The sequence below is a fragment of the Empidonax traillii genome, unplaced genomic scaffold (assembly GCF_003031625.1).
Source record: "Empidonax traillii isolate 1590-97213 ecotype Southwest subspecies unplaced genomic scaffold, ASM303162v1 scaffold1387:size224635, whole genome shotgun sequence".
Lineage (NCBI taxonomy): Eukaryota > Metazoa > Chordata > Aves > Passeriformes > Tyrannidae > Empidonax > Empidonax traillii.
In genome coordinates, this window is record NW_020956580.1 from 164,970 (window position 1) to 181,372 (window position 16,403).

The 16,403-nt window shown below is 38.8% G+C and overlaps 1 protein-coding gene across 1 annotated transcript in view; it reads left to right on the top strand.

The window, feature by feature from the left end:
- Window positions 1-16,403, top strand: part of LOC114069879 (von Willebrand factor D and EGF domain-containing protein-like) — a 161,647-nt gene that overhangs the window by 103,768 nt on the left and 41,476 nt on the right. Inside the window, exons 15-20 of the mRNA XM_027906980.1 lie at window positions 258-372; window positions 3,945-4,195; window positions 5,439-5,658; window positions 11,203-11,340; window positions 13,296-13,434; window positions 14,867-15,033. Of these exons, the coding sequence (XP_027762781.1) occupies window positions 258-372; window positions 3,945-4,195; window positions 5,439-5,658; window positions 11,203-11,340; window positions 13,296-13,434; window positions 14,867-15,033 (1,030 nt within the window). The remainder of the gene's footprint in view (window positions 1-257; window positions 373-3,944; window positions 4,196-5,438; window positions 5,659-11,202; window positions 11,341-13,295; window positions 13,435-14,866; window positions 15,034-16,403) is intronic.

Genomic DNA, 16,403 nt, shown 5'->3' on the forward strand with positions numbered 1-16,403 from the left:
TAAGCTAAAACATTCAAAGCTACAAAGATCTCAAACTGAAACTGGAAAATTTACAGGGCTTGATTTTTTCCCTATCAGTAGAAAAGCACCAACATTTAAATTGCTACTCTTTTATTGTTTCAAGAGACAAGAGAATTCCTTCTTGTCTCCAGAAGTTATTAATTGCTAATTTATCTTTTTTATTTCTTTTTTTGCATTGCTTCCACTTCCCACCTATTTTTATTTCCTTTTTTGTCTTTTTTTTTTTTTTTTTGCAGGAAGATACTTGCAATATAGATGGACTTTGCTATGGTGAAGGAGAGTCAAGCCCTACCAGTCCTTGTCTTCTCTGTGAACCTGACATTTCTAAGTTCACCTGGTCTGTTAATGAAAGTAAGACAGTTTTTTTTTCCCTAACTAATAATTTAGAAACACTTACCTGGGAATTTATGACCCAGTCAATGAAATACTTCATTCCTTCTTTTGGCTAACACAAATGTATCCCTGTGCAATGAACATGGATGGTTTGCAGTGGGAATAATTGGGTGCACCAGAAATACAGGCTCCACTTTATGAATTATGCATCTGGGTATGCATCTAGTTCTGTCTGAAACCTAATAAATTCTAAAATAATAAACCAAAATAAGAATTAAATATGATACTCCAGTGCTCCATGAAATGCCCAAATCTGACAGCTAAAGATGATAGGCCCTAAATATCTCTGTCATCATCTTGCAAGTACAAATCTTTAAGGGTACTATTTGGGAAAAACACTATTTTTAAAACACCAATGTGTACTTTTGGTACCTAGAAGAATTGCTTCCTTTTCCTGAGCCAAATCCTAAAAAATGCCACACAGTAGACCTTGGCTTGGCAGGGAGTCTAAGTGATAGGGATCAGGCACACATTACCACCACTGCCACAGAACATAAAGGCTCATTCTGGAGCCCCTCGAGGCAGGGGTCATGGAGAAGGCTGCCTTTCAAAGCACCTCCTGAAGGCTGAAGACTTAATCATAGTGTTTTCATGGCTACATGTCCAGTGTAAATGACAACCACTGCTTGCTGAATGTTTTACAAATAATCCGTGTTTCCAGCAGCATTATCCTTGCAGCCCATCTCCCCTCTTACATGAACGCATTTGTATCTGGTCAATATAAGGATTATATTACTAATTTTATGCAGATCCCTGTGCTGGTCCTAGAAAGAGTTTCTCTGAACTTTTATATTCTGTAAACAAAAGCAAATTACAGGAAGGTGTGTGAACGACAGACCAGTTTGCTTTGTTTGTTTGCAGTTTTATGTTCCTTCAGGGTGACTAGGTCAGCAGGACCCTTCTGGGAGGAGGGGAAGATTGCTCTTGTTCTTGGGGAGTAGCTGAGGGTGCTCAGGGGCAGAGGCTCCTGGAGAGTGCAGGGTCTGGCAGCAGAAAGGGTGAGAGCTGTGTGGGAGTGGCTGGAGTTCACAGCTCCAGCTTGGGAGACAATGCTGAGGAGAATAGTGAGGACACACCCTCTGCTGAGAGGTGACAGAAAGGCCCTTGAGAAAGTTCAGAAAGGCTCCAAGAGTTTCCAACAACACAAGAAGTCAGACATTGTCTGAAATAAAGTTTGGAAGCAAGAACACAGTGGGAAGGGAGAGATTTGTTTGTGAGCCCTTTTAATTCCTGTTCCAGGGTAGCCACTTTGAATTTTCTCTATTTAAAATCATACTCCTCTAGTTTATATCCTAAAAATTCCAGATTTTGAAATTTAAAACTCTCTGTCTGGAAAAGGTACAGGTAGATCCATCCCAAATGTTGGACAACTAAAAATCCCTCTGGATGTCACTTGGACGAGTAGTTAAAAAGCCTAAGGGGAAGTCAGACCTGAAGAAGAGCCTGTACACTCGAAAGCTGTGTGCTTTCCCCCAGAAAAATAGTTAAGTCAAATGAGAAGTGTTAGCTCTGACTCACAAATCTTACCTCCTTTCTGTCATAGAATCAAAGGATCACAGAAAGGTTTGAGTTGGAAGGAACCTTAAAGATCATCTCATCCCAACCCCCTGCCACGGGCAGGGACACCTTCCACTAGCCCAGGATGCTCCAAGCCCCATCCAACCTGGCCTTTCAGTGTGTTGGCCAAAGCAGTAGCAACTCTGGGGATGAGCTGATGGTGATTGTCATATAGACAGTCTCATTACTAACACCTAGACATTTCAATTTTAAAATTCAGGAAACGGTTTGAGATGCAAAGACTGTATTTGTTTTGAAATTTATAAAGCTAGAATTGATTTGGGAAATCTGAAACAGATCACCGTTCCCTTTTCATTTATTTCAAAACTTAAAAATATTTAAAAGAAAGGGTTTGTCAGACTTGTCTTGAAAAATGTGCAAACCTTCTTAAAAGTTCTGCAATAATAGGGAGTGTATATATATATCTATTTTCACTGGATGGCAAGGAAATCTCTGTAGAATTAAAAACACTCCTTCACAGACTCTTTTCAGAACATCTGATTTTATGTTATTCAGTGCCTACCACTTCTTGTTACCATCCATCCAGTAACACTTATGTGTTTATCTGTAAATGCACACCCAGCATCAATATTTCATTGATTACCTTGGGCACAGCTTTTATGAGCTCCATGGCTTTAGTGTTTGGGAAATAAAAGGTTTAATGAATAGATGGAAGCTTTCAACAGTTATGCCAGGACAATCTGCTGGACAAGCATTTTAGAAAGCTCTCATAGCACAGCAGCAATAAAGGAGACACATATTTAAATAATTGCATAATATAAGGTGTGCTATGCAAAGCAAAGTTTGATTAAAGGATATGCACCACAAAAAAAAAATCCTAATGATGACTTCCCATGAGTATAATGCAAGGAGTCCTGATGAGAACACATACACAGTTCATAATTTGAGAGCGTGACTTGAAATTAATCCTCGGTGTTAGAAATGTGCTTTAAGTTAAGGATAACTACCGTCAAATTTGTGAGAAGATTCCTTTAAATATCAATACATGTCAATTTGTACTGCTGGTTAAAGAGGAAAGATGGCTTGAGACTGAGGAGGCCATGGAGATGAAATTCCTGGCTCTGCAAAGAGCTGCTGCCACCACCTCAGGGTACTCATCTGATCTTACTTTTCCTGGATTTCTAATTATAAAATGTAATCATTTTCTCTGCCTTTTCCTCTTTACCTATTCATATTGAAAGTATCTTCAAGTAGCGTTTATCTTCTGCTGTAAAGTAGCCTTGTACAATTGGGTTTTTATCTTGATTGAGAAAATGCTGATTGTAAACAGCAACACTGGAAGTAACAGTGCCAATGGTGACATGATGCACACTACTGTCACTGGGGATAGAGAATCTCAGCATCACTGGTGTATCTCTGCTGGCACTGAAAAGACCTTTATTCCTGATGAAATGTCCAACTGAATTCATTCAAACTGCCTGGGCTTAATTACTCCTCATGGGTAAAGGCAGGAGAGTCTACTCAGTGGGAGAGCTACAATTTATTTTTCCCCTCGAGTTGCTCACCCAATTCATTTGTCATTCAGCATTTCGAGATTTAGTTTCCTTATATTTCAGTGGATGGATGGATAGACAGAATTGTAGATAGATTCAGTATATATGTAGATATAAGAAATATAATTAATTGAAGTTTTAGTAAGAATTGAGACTTGTGGGAGGTTATAGAAGTCACGTATTATCTCTTCCCATATATCATATAGCACATCAAAATTAATTAAAGTGCAGAACAGGAGGAAAAAATCAGTGTTGGGCACGAGAAAAAGAGGAGGAAAAAGCTGTCTTTTTTGGTAAAGCCATTTGCTGCCCCTCACACCCAAATCACTTCCTCCAGCAGCCTCTGGGTATGTTCTGTACCTTTTCTTTGAGTGCACTCCTTCAAAGACCCACTCTGAGAATCTTTACGTGGGAGAAACTGGAATTTTATGTAATCGTGGTTTCATTTTTGCTGTTTAGACAACCTGCCTCCTGTGTTCCAGGCCCCCTCCAGCCAGCTGCTGACATTTATTGGTGAGAATTTTGTTTACCAGCTCATAGCAGTGGATCCAGAAGGGTCAGCTGTGCTATTCATCTTGGAGGCTGGGCCACGGGATGCCAGGCTCTCTCCTGCTGGCCTTCTTATCTGGAAAGTTGATTCCGAAGAAACGCAGACCTTTGAATTCACCGTGTCAGACGAATGCAATGCACAGAGCAGATACTCCATCGAGGTAAGGAAATGAACACTTTAAAGGAAAAAAAAAAAGCAAAACAAACCTGTTTATCGTGCCATTGCTTTGGTGCAATTGTCATTATAGCTAATAATTTGTTACTGTCTCGAAAAAACAAGGTTTCAGCTATTTCCTCATAAGTGTATATTATCCAGCACAGCAATAATGATCAATTAATGGAATAAATGTCTCAGAGAACATAGAAACTATATATACAGGGAACAAGAGAGAGTGCTATTGATTGCTGTTTGAAAGAACACTCTTGCAGAGCCTTTTAATGGTTCATTAATCTGCTTTAAAATTCACATTCTGCATTTGGATTGCACAAAAAAGCATATAACATAAAAGATCAAGTTTTAGCTATAAAAGGGAGATTATAACTCATTCTCAATGATATTTTTAGAGGATGTCTTGCTCTTATGTCATTATTCCACACTCTAAGTTTCTTGGCAGAGTTGTGCGTTGCTTTGTCTTTATTGTATAGGCCAACATTAATTCTGCGATGGGATGAGCTCATAGAGCAGGAAGCAGACTCCTGTCATAAGAACAGTTTTGTGAAGAAAAGATTTTTATTCCTGAAGATTTCTACTTTTGCTCATTCAAACCACAAAATACCAATCTGCTGAGCCCCCACAGCAAAGGGGGAACTGGAGCCCAGATATGGTTTTAATGGAAACATTTCAAACCAGAGCTGTGTTATCTGAGGTGAGACAATGCAGAGCTCTGAAACTGTTGAAATGCAGTTCTTGTACATATATAAAATACAACTATGGATCTCCCTTCCCTGAAGAGAGAGACCAGCTAAGGAATGCCACAGTCATGTTCCTGCCTGGGAGCCATTTGTAAAGTGAAAGAGCAAGGAGGGCAGGCAAGGAAAGAAAAAAGATTTTTCATTTCTTTGAAGAATAAGGAACAAATTCTGCCCTCAGATAATATGTGAAAACTGCTGTTATAGCAAATAAGGTGTGGTGTTTTTTTTCTTTTTCTTCTTACATGAAGTTAAAATGTGCCCCTAAATGCTGAAAAAAGAAATCCCTTTGAAATTAAGCTCTCAGTCAAATAAATAAGTATGTTGAGTATAAGACCATCACTCTAGACAAAGGAGATTGGTTAGAAATAAGTTTCATAACACTGGATAGCATGTTTGCAGAGCAAATCTCTCCCTTCCTAGAGGGTAACAATATACCTCCCAGCTGTGATTATTGAGAGGAATCTTACCACGACTCCCCTTTGCCTTCCTCAGGTTGGAGTGAAGCCCTGCAGCTGCCTCAATGGTGGAACATGTGTTACTAATATCAAATACCCTCCAGGCCTTGGTGAATACCTGTGCTTGTGCCCAAATGGATTTGATGGAGAGTTTTGCCAGGAAGACATTAAGGACTGCAAATCAAACCCCTGTGGCAGCGGAACCTGTGTGGACAGTGTGGAGAGCTACTTCTGTAAATGTCCCCCTGGTTTGGGAGGTAACACTTCACTGTTTCCATCTCTGATTTAACTACAGACTTATTGTGCTACAGGATTTTTTGAGTGCAACATGACCACAAGCATCTGTCAAATGCACCACATAGAGAAGCCTCCTCTTCTGCTCCCAGGGCTTGGCTTTGAACATATAGAAAATGTGCAAAAGCAGCTGTCTAATCATAAGGAAAAATGAGCTAAAGCCCTCTGGTCCTGAAAGGACCACTCAAGAAGGCTATAAACCCCCCTGATCTCAGTTGCTTCCTGCTTATTTCCCATAGATTTGTCCATGAGGCAGGAGAAGAATGAGTGGAAGAGAGAAAAGTCAAAGATTCAGGATCCTTTTGCACTCCACAGAAGGAAAGAGTTAGGAATGAATGATTTTTCTAGGCCTAGGAAGGAGAAGTAGGTATGGAAAGCATGAAAAACTTAATTGTCCTTTACTCCCACTTGAAGCTTCAATAAATTTAAGCATTGGAAAATCACAAGCCCATTTGGTTGTCAGACATGATAAAACAAAATCCAACCTTTCAAGCTCTGCAGGGCTCCTACCCTGGTTTCAGAACTCTATCCCAGCTGAAACCAGAAAAGCTGGGCACAGTATGATTTTAAGGGATGAAAGGAAGAGGGATGATCTCCTAAAAAAACCACCAAAATAACAAAAAAAACCACAACCCCAACCAAAAGAAAACACACAAACAAACAAAAAACCCAAAACCAAACTAACCAAGCAAAACAAACACAAAAACCTCACAAACCAAACCAAAACACAAACAAATCAACATAAACCCTGATTCTTTTCTAAAAAAAAAAAAAAAAAAGACTGAAAAGCACCAAGAGGAGAAATGAGAGAACAAAATGCAGTGAGTCCAAAGAGGTGGATACAAGACACACAGTGCAAACAGGAATGGAGTAAAGATTTGAGGTGTGAGGAGAAAGAGAAGCATTTGATAAGACAAGGAGAAAACATGTCTGTACCTATCATGCAATTTATAGACACAGCCTCACTGCACTCAGGACAACTGGGAATGATTCACACAGATGAAAAAGCACTTGTGACAGCACATGGACAAGGACTCCCCTGTGCTCTCCAGACTGGAATTAAACCAGCCTGTAAACTTTCTGCTGCAATAATCTTTTAGAACTAGGCTGAACTGAATCACTTCTGGATCTCACAGAGCACCCACCACCTCCTCAAGCTGGGACATCACTCCACCTGTTCCTCACATCCCTCACTTCCATCACAACTGATTTTCACATTGGCCTAAACTTGCTTGTCCTGGAGTTTCATGGAAGTTTTTACCTTTTTCTTTTCCAGTTTAGTTCTTCAGGGGGTACAAGACAAATCTGAACGCACAGGACTTAAACAGGTTTTTTAAATCTGGCTTAGTTTTGGAAAAGGCCAAGTATTAAACACCCACTCGCTCAGGTGGCTGTGCAGTCATGCGAAAGTACAGACACTGTGCCATCATTCCTTCTTGTCAGAGTCAAATTAGTATCCCACAAGCAAAAGAAGCCAACTGAAATGGTGTTAAAACATCTCTTGGATCAGAACCATTTCAAAAACAGAGTCAGAAAATAAAACCTTAAGTTGAGCTCAGATTTCAGTACTTGAACTGGTCAAACACCCTGCTCTGTTCCAATTCATGAGACTCGTAATGTTGGCTTCTGTCAGTGCTATAGGTTTGAAAAATCAAATAGAAGTAGCATCAAGTGCTCATAATTATTACTGCTTGTAATGGATATATACAGAAGAAACTCAATTTTAAACAAAAGCAGTGAGCAGATTTTACCCAATGGGAAAGGAACCTTTTCTGCCTGTCAGCACTTCATGAAACCTTCTTTGTTTTGGTCATGTGGGACTGCAAGCCCAGTTTTCATTACTATAAAATTCCAGCAGAAATGAAAAATAAAAGTCATTCAGAAGTGGAAGTCTAGAAAAATGACCTAAAAGATCTGTGACACCCAGTATTGGCTCCAGGTAATGCTACCAAGCAGCCAAAGCCTGATGCTGTCAAAAGTCTTTATGCCACCAGAGGTTACACTGATGCAGGAGCACACAAGCCTAAACACGAAGATTAAAGTTATAAAATGGAAGTTTCATCAGAATATAAAAATTTACAAACCAACCAAACATATGCAGAATGTCTTGAATTCCCCTGGAAATACCATTCCTACTAGGAAAGGGAAATTTGGGAACTTTTTATGGTTAAACACTGGATATAAGAGTTAAATTGAATTAATAAAGAGCAATGTAATTCCATGAATTCATAACTTCAGTGGACATGCTGTCCTGAGAGACAAGGGCACAGGACACCTCGAAGGCCAGAGAAACACAAGGTTTTCCTGCACCGTTAATTCTTGCCAGCAAAATAAAAGTACAATGGTTTTGCTGTTCTTCCCAGAAAGCTACAACACAAGCAGCAACAGGGAAAAAAAAAAAAAAAGAAAAAAATAAAAAAGAAAAAAATATATGATTGATTGAAAAAGGAATACATCTTAAAGTTTTAGTAGCAAGTGAAAAATTATAAGCAAGTGGAGTTGAGAGCCAGCTGGGAAGCAGATGATTTTACTTCAGGGCAGGTTCTGTGACAACAATAAAAGCTCATCCTTGATGCTGTGTTTATGCCTCAATTCCCCAGAAAACCATCAATAATCTAATGAGAAAGCAATGTTATACAGCTCAAGTGACAGCACCACTTCACCATCAAATCCTTAGAAATGACAGGGAACAGGTAGTAGTAGAAACAAGAAGTTAACTCTTGTGAGATCTTCCCAAACACCCCTGCAAGGGAAGCAGCAATGCTGGAGCATTGGTGTATCTCAGGCAGCGTAAGGGTAGAGAAGGGAATGGGAACAAGGCAGGGGGAAAAGCCATTGTAACCCTAGAATTATTGCTGCTTTAATTTTCTGTATCTCCGAGTGTTCAAAGCTCATTCATTTTTCATCTCCGTTGTTAACAAGATAACAAGAATTCCTATTGTTCATTCCTTTGACCATAGAAAGCAACATCACCCACCCAAGAACAGAACTCATCCTTGAAAACCATCTCAATAACAAGATCATTCTTTCTTTCCTCTATGATTAGTATAAAGTTGGGTGTGGGGTGGGGAGAAAGATGGAACACTAATGTCATTTTACTTTTCAGGAAATTAAAGAAAACCACAGGATCTTTTCATGGTTTTTAATAACCATAGAGCCCCTAAATGAGATTTTCTGTTCCTTTAGAGTCAACTAAATGTGAACATAGCCCAGAAATCTTTCTTTGCATCTCTAGGTGGTCAGCTCATCTCTCAAGGCATGAAAGGACTTTATCTTCTCAGACAGTTTCCTGTGTAGGGATGGAGAAATAAAGCTGGCACACAAACAGATGGCTAAACCTTGCAACCTGAAGAACTTCTATTCCTATTATTTTTATTTGTACTGTAGCACTGCGAAAAGAATTGAGAGTCCCCTGTGTTACAGTGACTGGAGGTCATGCAAAGAGAATAATTGACACTTCTCAGTGCAGACAGTTTTCTGACCATTTCTGCTGCTTCTCCAGCAACATTCAGCAAAGTTTCAGAGTTTGCAAACATTTGACATTGGACTCATCTGGATTATCATTACACCCAAATTGATCAAGCACTCTTTAAAATCAAATCTCTCTGAGTGCAAAGGAGTGCTTGCATAGTTTCACCTTTACATCAGAAAAATCAACCAAGTGACTGAATTTTTAAAATTATCTTTTTACTTAAGGTGTTCCTTTGCTTTCTGTAATTCTCTCATCTTTGAGATTTGAGAGGCAGCCTTTTGCAACAAAGACAGAGAATGCAGGAGGGAAGAGAAGGAGCTGAGGGAGAAATGATGGTCATTACTGAAACTGGGAACTTCTTTCCTATTCTCATTTTTTATAGTATCACATTTAGTCTTTATATGATACTCAGAGAAAGAAAATAATTACTAATCTAATCAGAGGGTAACTCATTCAATACTTTTCATAATGTGATGTCTAATAATTTCCCAATGCATCATCAGAAATCAGTATCAGAGAAAAGCAGCCCGATGCCACGAGTGTGCTCATTAAATGATAAAATATAAATAGTCAAATAAAATGTAACATGGGAGGAAAAAAATTCAGTCAAGCCCTACAATACTACATGATGTCCAGCTTCAGTGAAAGAAGCAAGAAGCATGAGAAATAAGAACAATTTAGTTTGAGATAGCATAGGAAAGGGGATGTGACTTTTGCGCTGCTGTTCTTTTTTTTTCCCTCAAGACAAAACCAACATGGGAAGGTGATGTCATTGGTTTTTCTAGGCAGCTCAGTCAATAAAGAGACATCAATTTGAGTTTTCTACATGGAGATGCTATTTTAAGTTGAAAGGAGTAGTGGAAGCTCTCTGAAATGCTGAAGCAATGAGCGATTATGCTGTAGGAGATGAATAACAATGTTCTGTTTTTATCATCCTGTAATTCATTGCACTGTGACAAATGTATTTTTTGAAGAAAAAAAAAAAAAAGCAATTCTTTTATCCTTAGACCTTTCTTCATGATAAAGCTGGGTATCTGATATGGAACAAAACTTTCTGTACCTCATGGTATGTCTTGAAGCTGGTACCTGGCCTCTCCCAAAGGTGTCTCAATGTCCTTGTATATTCCTTCAGGGACAAAGGAGTTGCCTTAATAGAATTGATCTGAGCTAGTTTATGACCTGCTGTCAGGGCTGCATATCCTGTAACTAACAATAGCCAAGAAAGTTTGCTCAAGTGCACAGAGACAGCAGCACGCACACCCCAAGCCTGAGGGACTTTTTATGTGATTGCTCTGCATCATTTGCTGTTCACATAGTAATTTTAACTTTTGGGTCACCTTCCCCTATGGGTATTCACTCAATCATCCAAAGTTGTGAATTTTAATATCAGTTCCCTACTTTCAAAATCAGCAATAATCAAGAGATACTGTTTGGGGTTCAGATCCTATGGCAGCTTGTCCTCCTAACATCAGTACTGGGGCTCAGTGACGTTTTCAGAATGTTTGTTCAGATTTTAATTTTAAATATAAAAACTTGGGTTTTCTTTAAAGAATCCCATTTAAGGTTTCCCCTCAGCCAGACTCTAGCAGGTTCACAATAATCTATTAGTTATGTGGGGTTCACGTAGAAATGGAAAGCAGTTTGTCAGTACATGGCTCTTCATATCTTAAAGCCAAAATGGTGACACTCCTTGGCTTCTTTAGCATATGACAAACAAGACAACAAAAGCAGAAGCAAAGATGTGAAATGCAGGAGAAATATTAATTTTATTTATGTGCATTTTTATTTAACATGCACAGCTTTCTATGAGCAGCAGTCTCAGGTTCAGCACTTCTGATGGCAGTAACGACAGTAATAAACAGAGTGATAAAAGCAGGTTTAAGTGAGACAGTGGGGAATTTGGCTGGAACATGAGTGACATGCCCTGTAATGAGTTTACAGCTGAGAAGTGAGCCCTCATCTGCTTCAACATTTGAGCTGAAGTATAAACAAGGAATCTTTCCTGATTATTAACTTCCCCTTTGTTTTGCCACAGGGCTTACTTGTCAGGAAGACAGGAACGAGTGTGAAGAGAGTCTTTGTTTTCCTGGAGTGTCTTGTATGAATACCTTTGGATCTTATACATGTGGAATTTGCCCCAGTGGGATGGAGGGAAATGGTAGAACTTGCAAATGTGAGTGCTTTACATTATTTATTTTAATAGAGGGGGGGAATATGGGTTCAATTCTCCTACTATTATTGTTAATAAAGTATTTTGCCACTCATTTCAAGTACAGACCTTCAAATGTATAAGATAGACTATTGTCATGTTATATTAATATAGTTATTTGCAAATTGGTCTCTCCTACTTTTCATTTTGATTAGAATGAACCCCACAGTACCAAAAAAGCATTTTCCAGATGCCAGCTAGATAATTTGCCAAGGACATTCCAGATGTTCTCCTCTATTTCACTCCTAAATATACGATCCACTAACAAGTACTTGGGGAGCACCCCTGGGATAGATTTTGCTTTGGGCGACTGCTGGATGGAGGGTGAGAGAAAGAAGGTCCACGTGCCAATCCTTTCCATCCTTTCACCTCTGTTTCCAACGTGTGCTTCCATTAGAGGACACAGCCCACAGATGCTTGGCATGAAGTCATTCCACAGATCCCAAGTAGTGAAGAAAACAGCCAGGAACAATTTTAGGCATGCTCCATATTTGCTTTTAGAGCAACAGACCCGTTAGTGAGGAGACTACAGTGACTTGGTGATTCCCAGTGCACTTGATGTGACTTATACACACTCCACTTGTTTCAGCCGTAGAGACACGAGTCTTCTCAAAAAAATAATTATTTTTTGGCCAGAAGGAGAGAAAAACTACACTTGAAATGTTTGTATTTATTTGCTTGTTGGTATTTCCAAAGAAATCCAAGAAGCAAAATGTAAAAATATTTACTGTGGAGATATCAGTATTTCCTCATATTGACTAATGAAACGAAAATGAAAATATCCACTGTAAAAAGACTGATTTGTAACTACAGGACCCTGGCACCAGCAGAACTGCCTTTCCCTGATTTACCAAATTTCTCTTCAGTCATATTGCCAAACGTCTGTATAGAATGTTTTCTTTGGCCACATTGGTTATTTCAAAGTGATTTTGCATCTGTTTCACTAATGTATATTTTTGTGGGTAATTTCACCAGTGCAGGAAGGATATGGAAAATAATGTAATTTTGATAAATATAAAAAAGTCATTTCTTACTTTGTACTTTTTAATTACAGGAAAAAAAATTCTATTTCGGAAATGCACATTTATCAGAAGGAATAAACCTGAGGGCTTCCTTGTCCACCCAAGATAGGACAGAAATCATTATTTGTAGTTCTGATACACAGATTTAACATTCCTGCTCACACTTCTCTTGCCTAAGCAAATATAAAGGCTTCTGGGAGGAAGGAAGAGAAAACTGAAGTAATTTTATAGCTCTTAGAGTGAGCAACAGCTCATTGCATTGTTTAATATATATAAAGTGTCAGAACTTTACTAAAGTAGAGAATATTCAAGAGACCCGGGGCAATTAAATTTTCATCACTATCCATGTAGACTTTTTCCTTAATTTATGCAAGAAATTACTTTAAGATTATGCAAAAAATAACAGTTCTGAGAGTCTCCACCAGTCATTTTTCCTCATTACATCCACATATACTTGCAAAGTTTGCAGCTGAGCTAACTGAAGCCAACAAACACACACAATATAACATCAGACAGAAGCTTTCAAGGAGAGGCAGGAACTAGTCAGAGCACAGGTATGCACTGTAGCATCCTCATCCAAACAACAGTGCTGTCAAACACTGGCTGACCTGAAGCTTTCTAAGTACCCTGAGCTCAATAAAAGAACACTGTGCATATTAAGTAAGTCTCCCAGATAAGCAAAGTTCAGTGAGCTTGGGCATAATAATTTTTCCTATATTTGTGTTGAAGCTTTGCTGTGTGTCAGCAGCTGACTCACCTGATTTGCCTTTATTTGCTTGATGGTTGGCTTCCAGAGTAAACTTATGCCAGGTTACCTGATTTGCTGTTGCCTTTTATTATCAATCACAGCTAAGCCCTAACACCTTGTTTCCTTGTCTCCCTGTTGTCTTTTCACAGCTGTGCTTGCTGCTGATGTTACAAAACCTTTAAGCAATGGCAAAGGTGAATTAAACAGGACTGAGGTTAAGCAGCCACTGCAGTCCTTAGAGGCGAAGGATTCTCCTGCAATTAAGAATTTTAACATAAGTGATAGACGTGGTAGGTAAACAAGGATATGAAAGCACTTTCTGTATTCAGAAATCACACATTTTACCATCTGAACAGCAGACTCAAACTAGCTGTTTATGATACAACATGGAAAATTGAAGTTAAAAATAAAAACCCTCCTAATACACCAGACTGAGGGTTGCAGTTGACCAATTTTTACAGCAACAGCGATCAGAATGGTCAGGCTTAAATTTGAAGTCACATCACTTCTAAGGTAAAACAAAACCACTCCAAATTTTACTGGTCACTGGGAAGCAAGATGATAAGAGTGACAGCTTATGCCAGCTTGCCATAGACAAGTGATGCTGATATTTCAGTATTTATTGAGCACTTACTGAATTACAAATTTTGAGCATAAGTGAAGGTAGACTTGATGTATGAACTCGACTGTGGCAAAAGCTTTTCCCAGAAGGGGAGAACTACGACACTCCATAAACATGGGTGTGCACCTGCACAATGTTTTTGTTGGCCCTGTTCTAATGAGTGTTGCTTGTTTAATTGATTTTCTAGTGAAAGTAGGCAGCAAAAAAATATTTGTTGTGTAAAGGCATATGTAAAATGAAAGATTTTATTTCTTACCTTCTTTTTTTTTGAATATCTGTACCAGGCCAGTCAACACCTAACGACCTTGCCTCCTGCAGGTATCCTATATCATAGTGCTGTAGGTAAGGTGCAAGAATAATGCTGAAAATACTTGAGAATCCTGATGAAGACCTCACTGGAGGCAATTAAAAAAGATCTATAACCATCATTAAGATTGTATTCATCATTTGTTCTGTGTCTTGACACTGTTAAATACTTCACAGGCAGTTCATATACACTTGCTATTCAGTGACATCATAAGTGATAAAATATTATATACTACCAGAGTGTTAACTTTTGCACACAGTTCTAAGATAATTAAAGCGGTTTCCTGTAATACAAGGTTTGATCCATGAGGGATGATTTCTAGATCAGAAACATATGTACTTGACAGTGTAATTTTAAAAGTAGGGTGTAGGTGCTGTAAAGTTTGATAATTACCTTCCAATTATAGAAGACCAAAAAGATGTCAAATAATACAGATTCTCACTCAGTTCATGTTTCACTTATGCTGAAAATTACACTTTCTATATTGTACATGATAAACGCCAAACAACTTTGAGTAATAAACTTGAAAACATGCAATTAGAGGACTAATAAATCTTGCTTTAATGAGAAACAGCTGTTCTGTTCCACTGTGCCCACAGGACATTCTCATGTTTGGCTCCAGGTTTGGGAACATTTTGCATTAATTAGACTTTAAAAGAATAAAAACAGTTGTAAAGCTTTAGCTGGGCTCAGGCATTCACTGCTAAGCTTTATACATGTGTTTCGTTTCAGAAATTATTAAACATGCTTGAACCCACTTTTTATTTATTTATTTATTTATTGCTTTTTTTGGGCCATGCAGCACCACTGTCACACGTCACCACCTGTGCCAACAGGCCATGTTTTCCTGGAGTCCTGTGCTTTGACCGGAAACCCCCTTACGTTGGATACGTCTGTGGCCGATGTCCAGCGGGGTTTTTTGGGAATGGTCGAGTCTGTACCAAAGTCCCCAGACCAGGTACTTTCAATTTTTTAGACTTTTAAAAAATGTTTTGCATACCAAGGCTGTAAGAAAGTATGAACTAGTATGGCATTAAAACGGCACTGGGCTCTGCAATCCAGCGCTGAAGGCTGTGTTCTTTCGCTCTTGGCTGACGAGCAGCTGGCAGGTCTTATTTCAGGAATACCTGGCTCTGTGAGTTGAAATTCAATAGATTAACCACCTCATTTGCTACTAGGGGGAATTCTTCACAACAGGACTTGCTCACTGGTATGAATCAGCACATCTGTATTTCTGCCACAGTGCTGGCAGAGGAGTTCAGAACACGTTTCCTCCTCAGTAAGATCAGAACATGACACATGCCAGTACCACTACTCTTTCCTTTTTTCCTAATTCTTTTGCTGCAAGGCATCTGTTCTGCAAGGTGACCCGTGAAGACGATGATAAACAAAGTGTTATGCAAGAACAACTGTACTAACAACCGAAGGCAACAGATAATTAAAGCATTTCAATAGTATTGTTTATAACCTGAGCAATAATCTTCCTTAGGGAGCTCTGAAACTCAGCTGGTCCCATTAATCTCTGAGGACCGATCATTAGAAGAGGTCTTCTGCTTTGATAAAAGAAAAGCTGTGTCTTGACCTCAGGCAGAAAGTGACAATGGCATAGCAACCACTCATCAGTCTTCTGATCCTACTCCTTCTCAATGATATTCTCATAATTCAGTGTATGGTTCTCCAGGGATGGTCTGGATGGTTGTTCTCTTTTCGCTTCACAGAGAGTGATCTGCCAGGAGAACTCATGTTTATTCCTTAATAGCAGTAGTTGCTAGGTCAGATTGCTTGGTTTGATTCTAAATCTTTTTCTTAAGTATTCAAGACAGACTGACTTGAAACCTGTCAAGTTGTTCCCTGACCTCCTACACTTGACCAACCCACCTCATTCCCCATTTTGTATCCAAATCAATGAGTGTTACCTTGGTATTGTATTTTAGCACACTCTATCAAAGTGGAAGCAATTTTACTGCTTAATGTAAGAGTCATCCAATCTCTTTGAACTCTAAATTGATTTTAGCCAGTTCTCCAAATCTAAAGGTCACAAAAATAAACTCAACATTTTTCTTTCTCTAGCTATGAGTATGTACAAAGTATTACTTAGTCTGCCAGCATCACTAAGGCAGCTATTGACTCTTCTGTAACTTGGGCAAGCTGTAAAAGTGGTTGAGGGAAAAGAAAATCATTGTGCATATAAATAACTTTTCTGTTATTGCCCAAAGCTGCACCTTGTTGTTAATGGGATAATGGGATACACACTGTACACCCCAGAGGTCTTTAAATGCTGTTGAGTAGAACAGATATTTTGCAGATGTAGGTATTGGTACAGTAAAT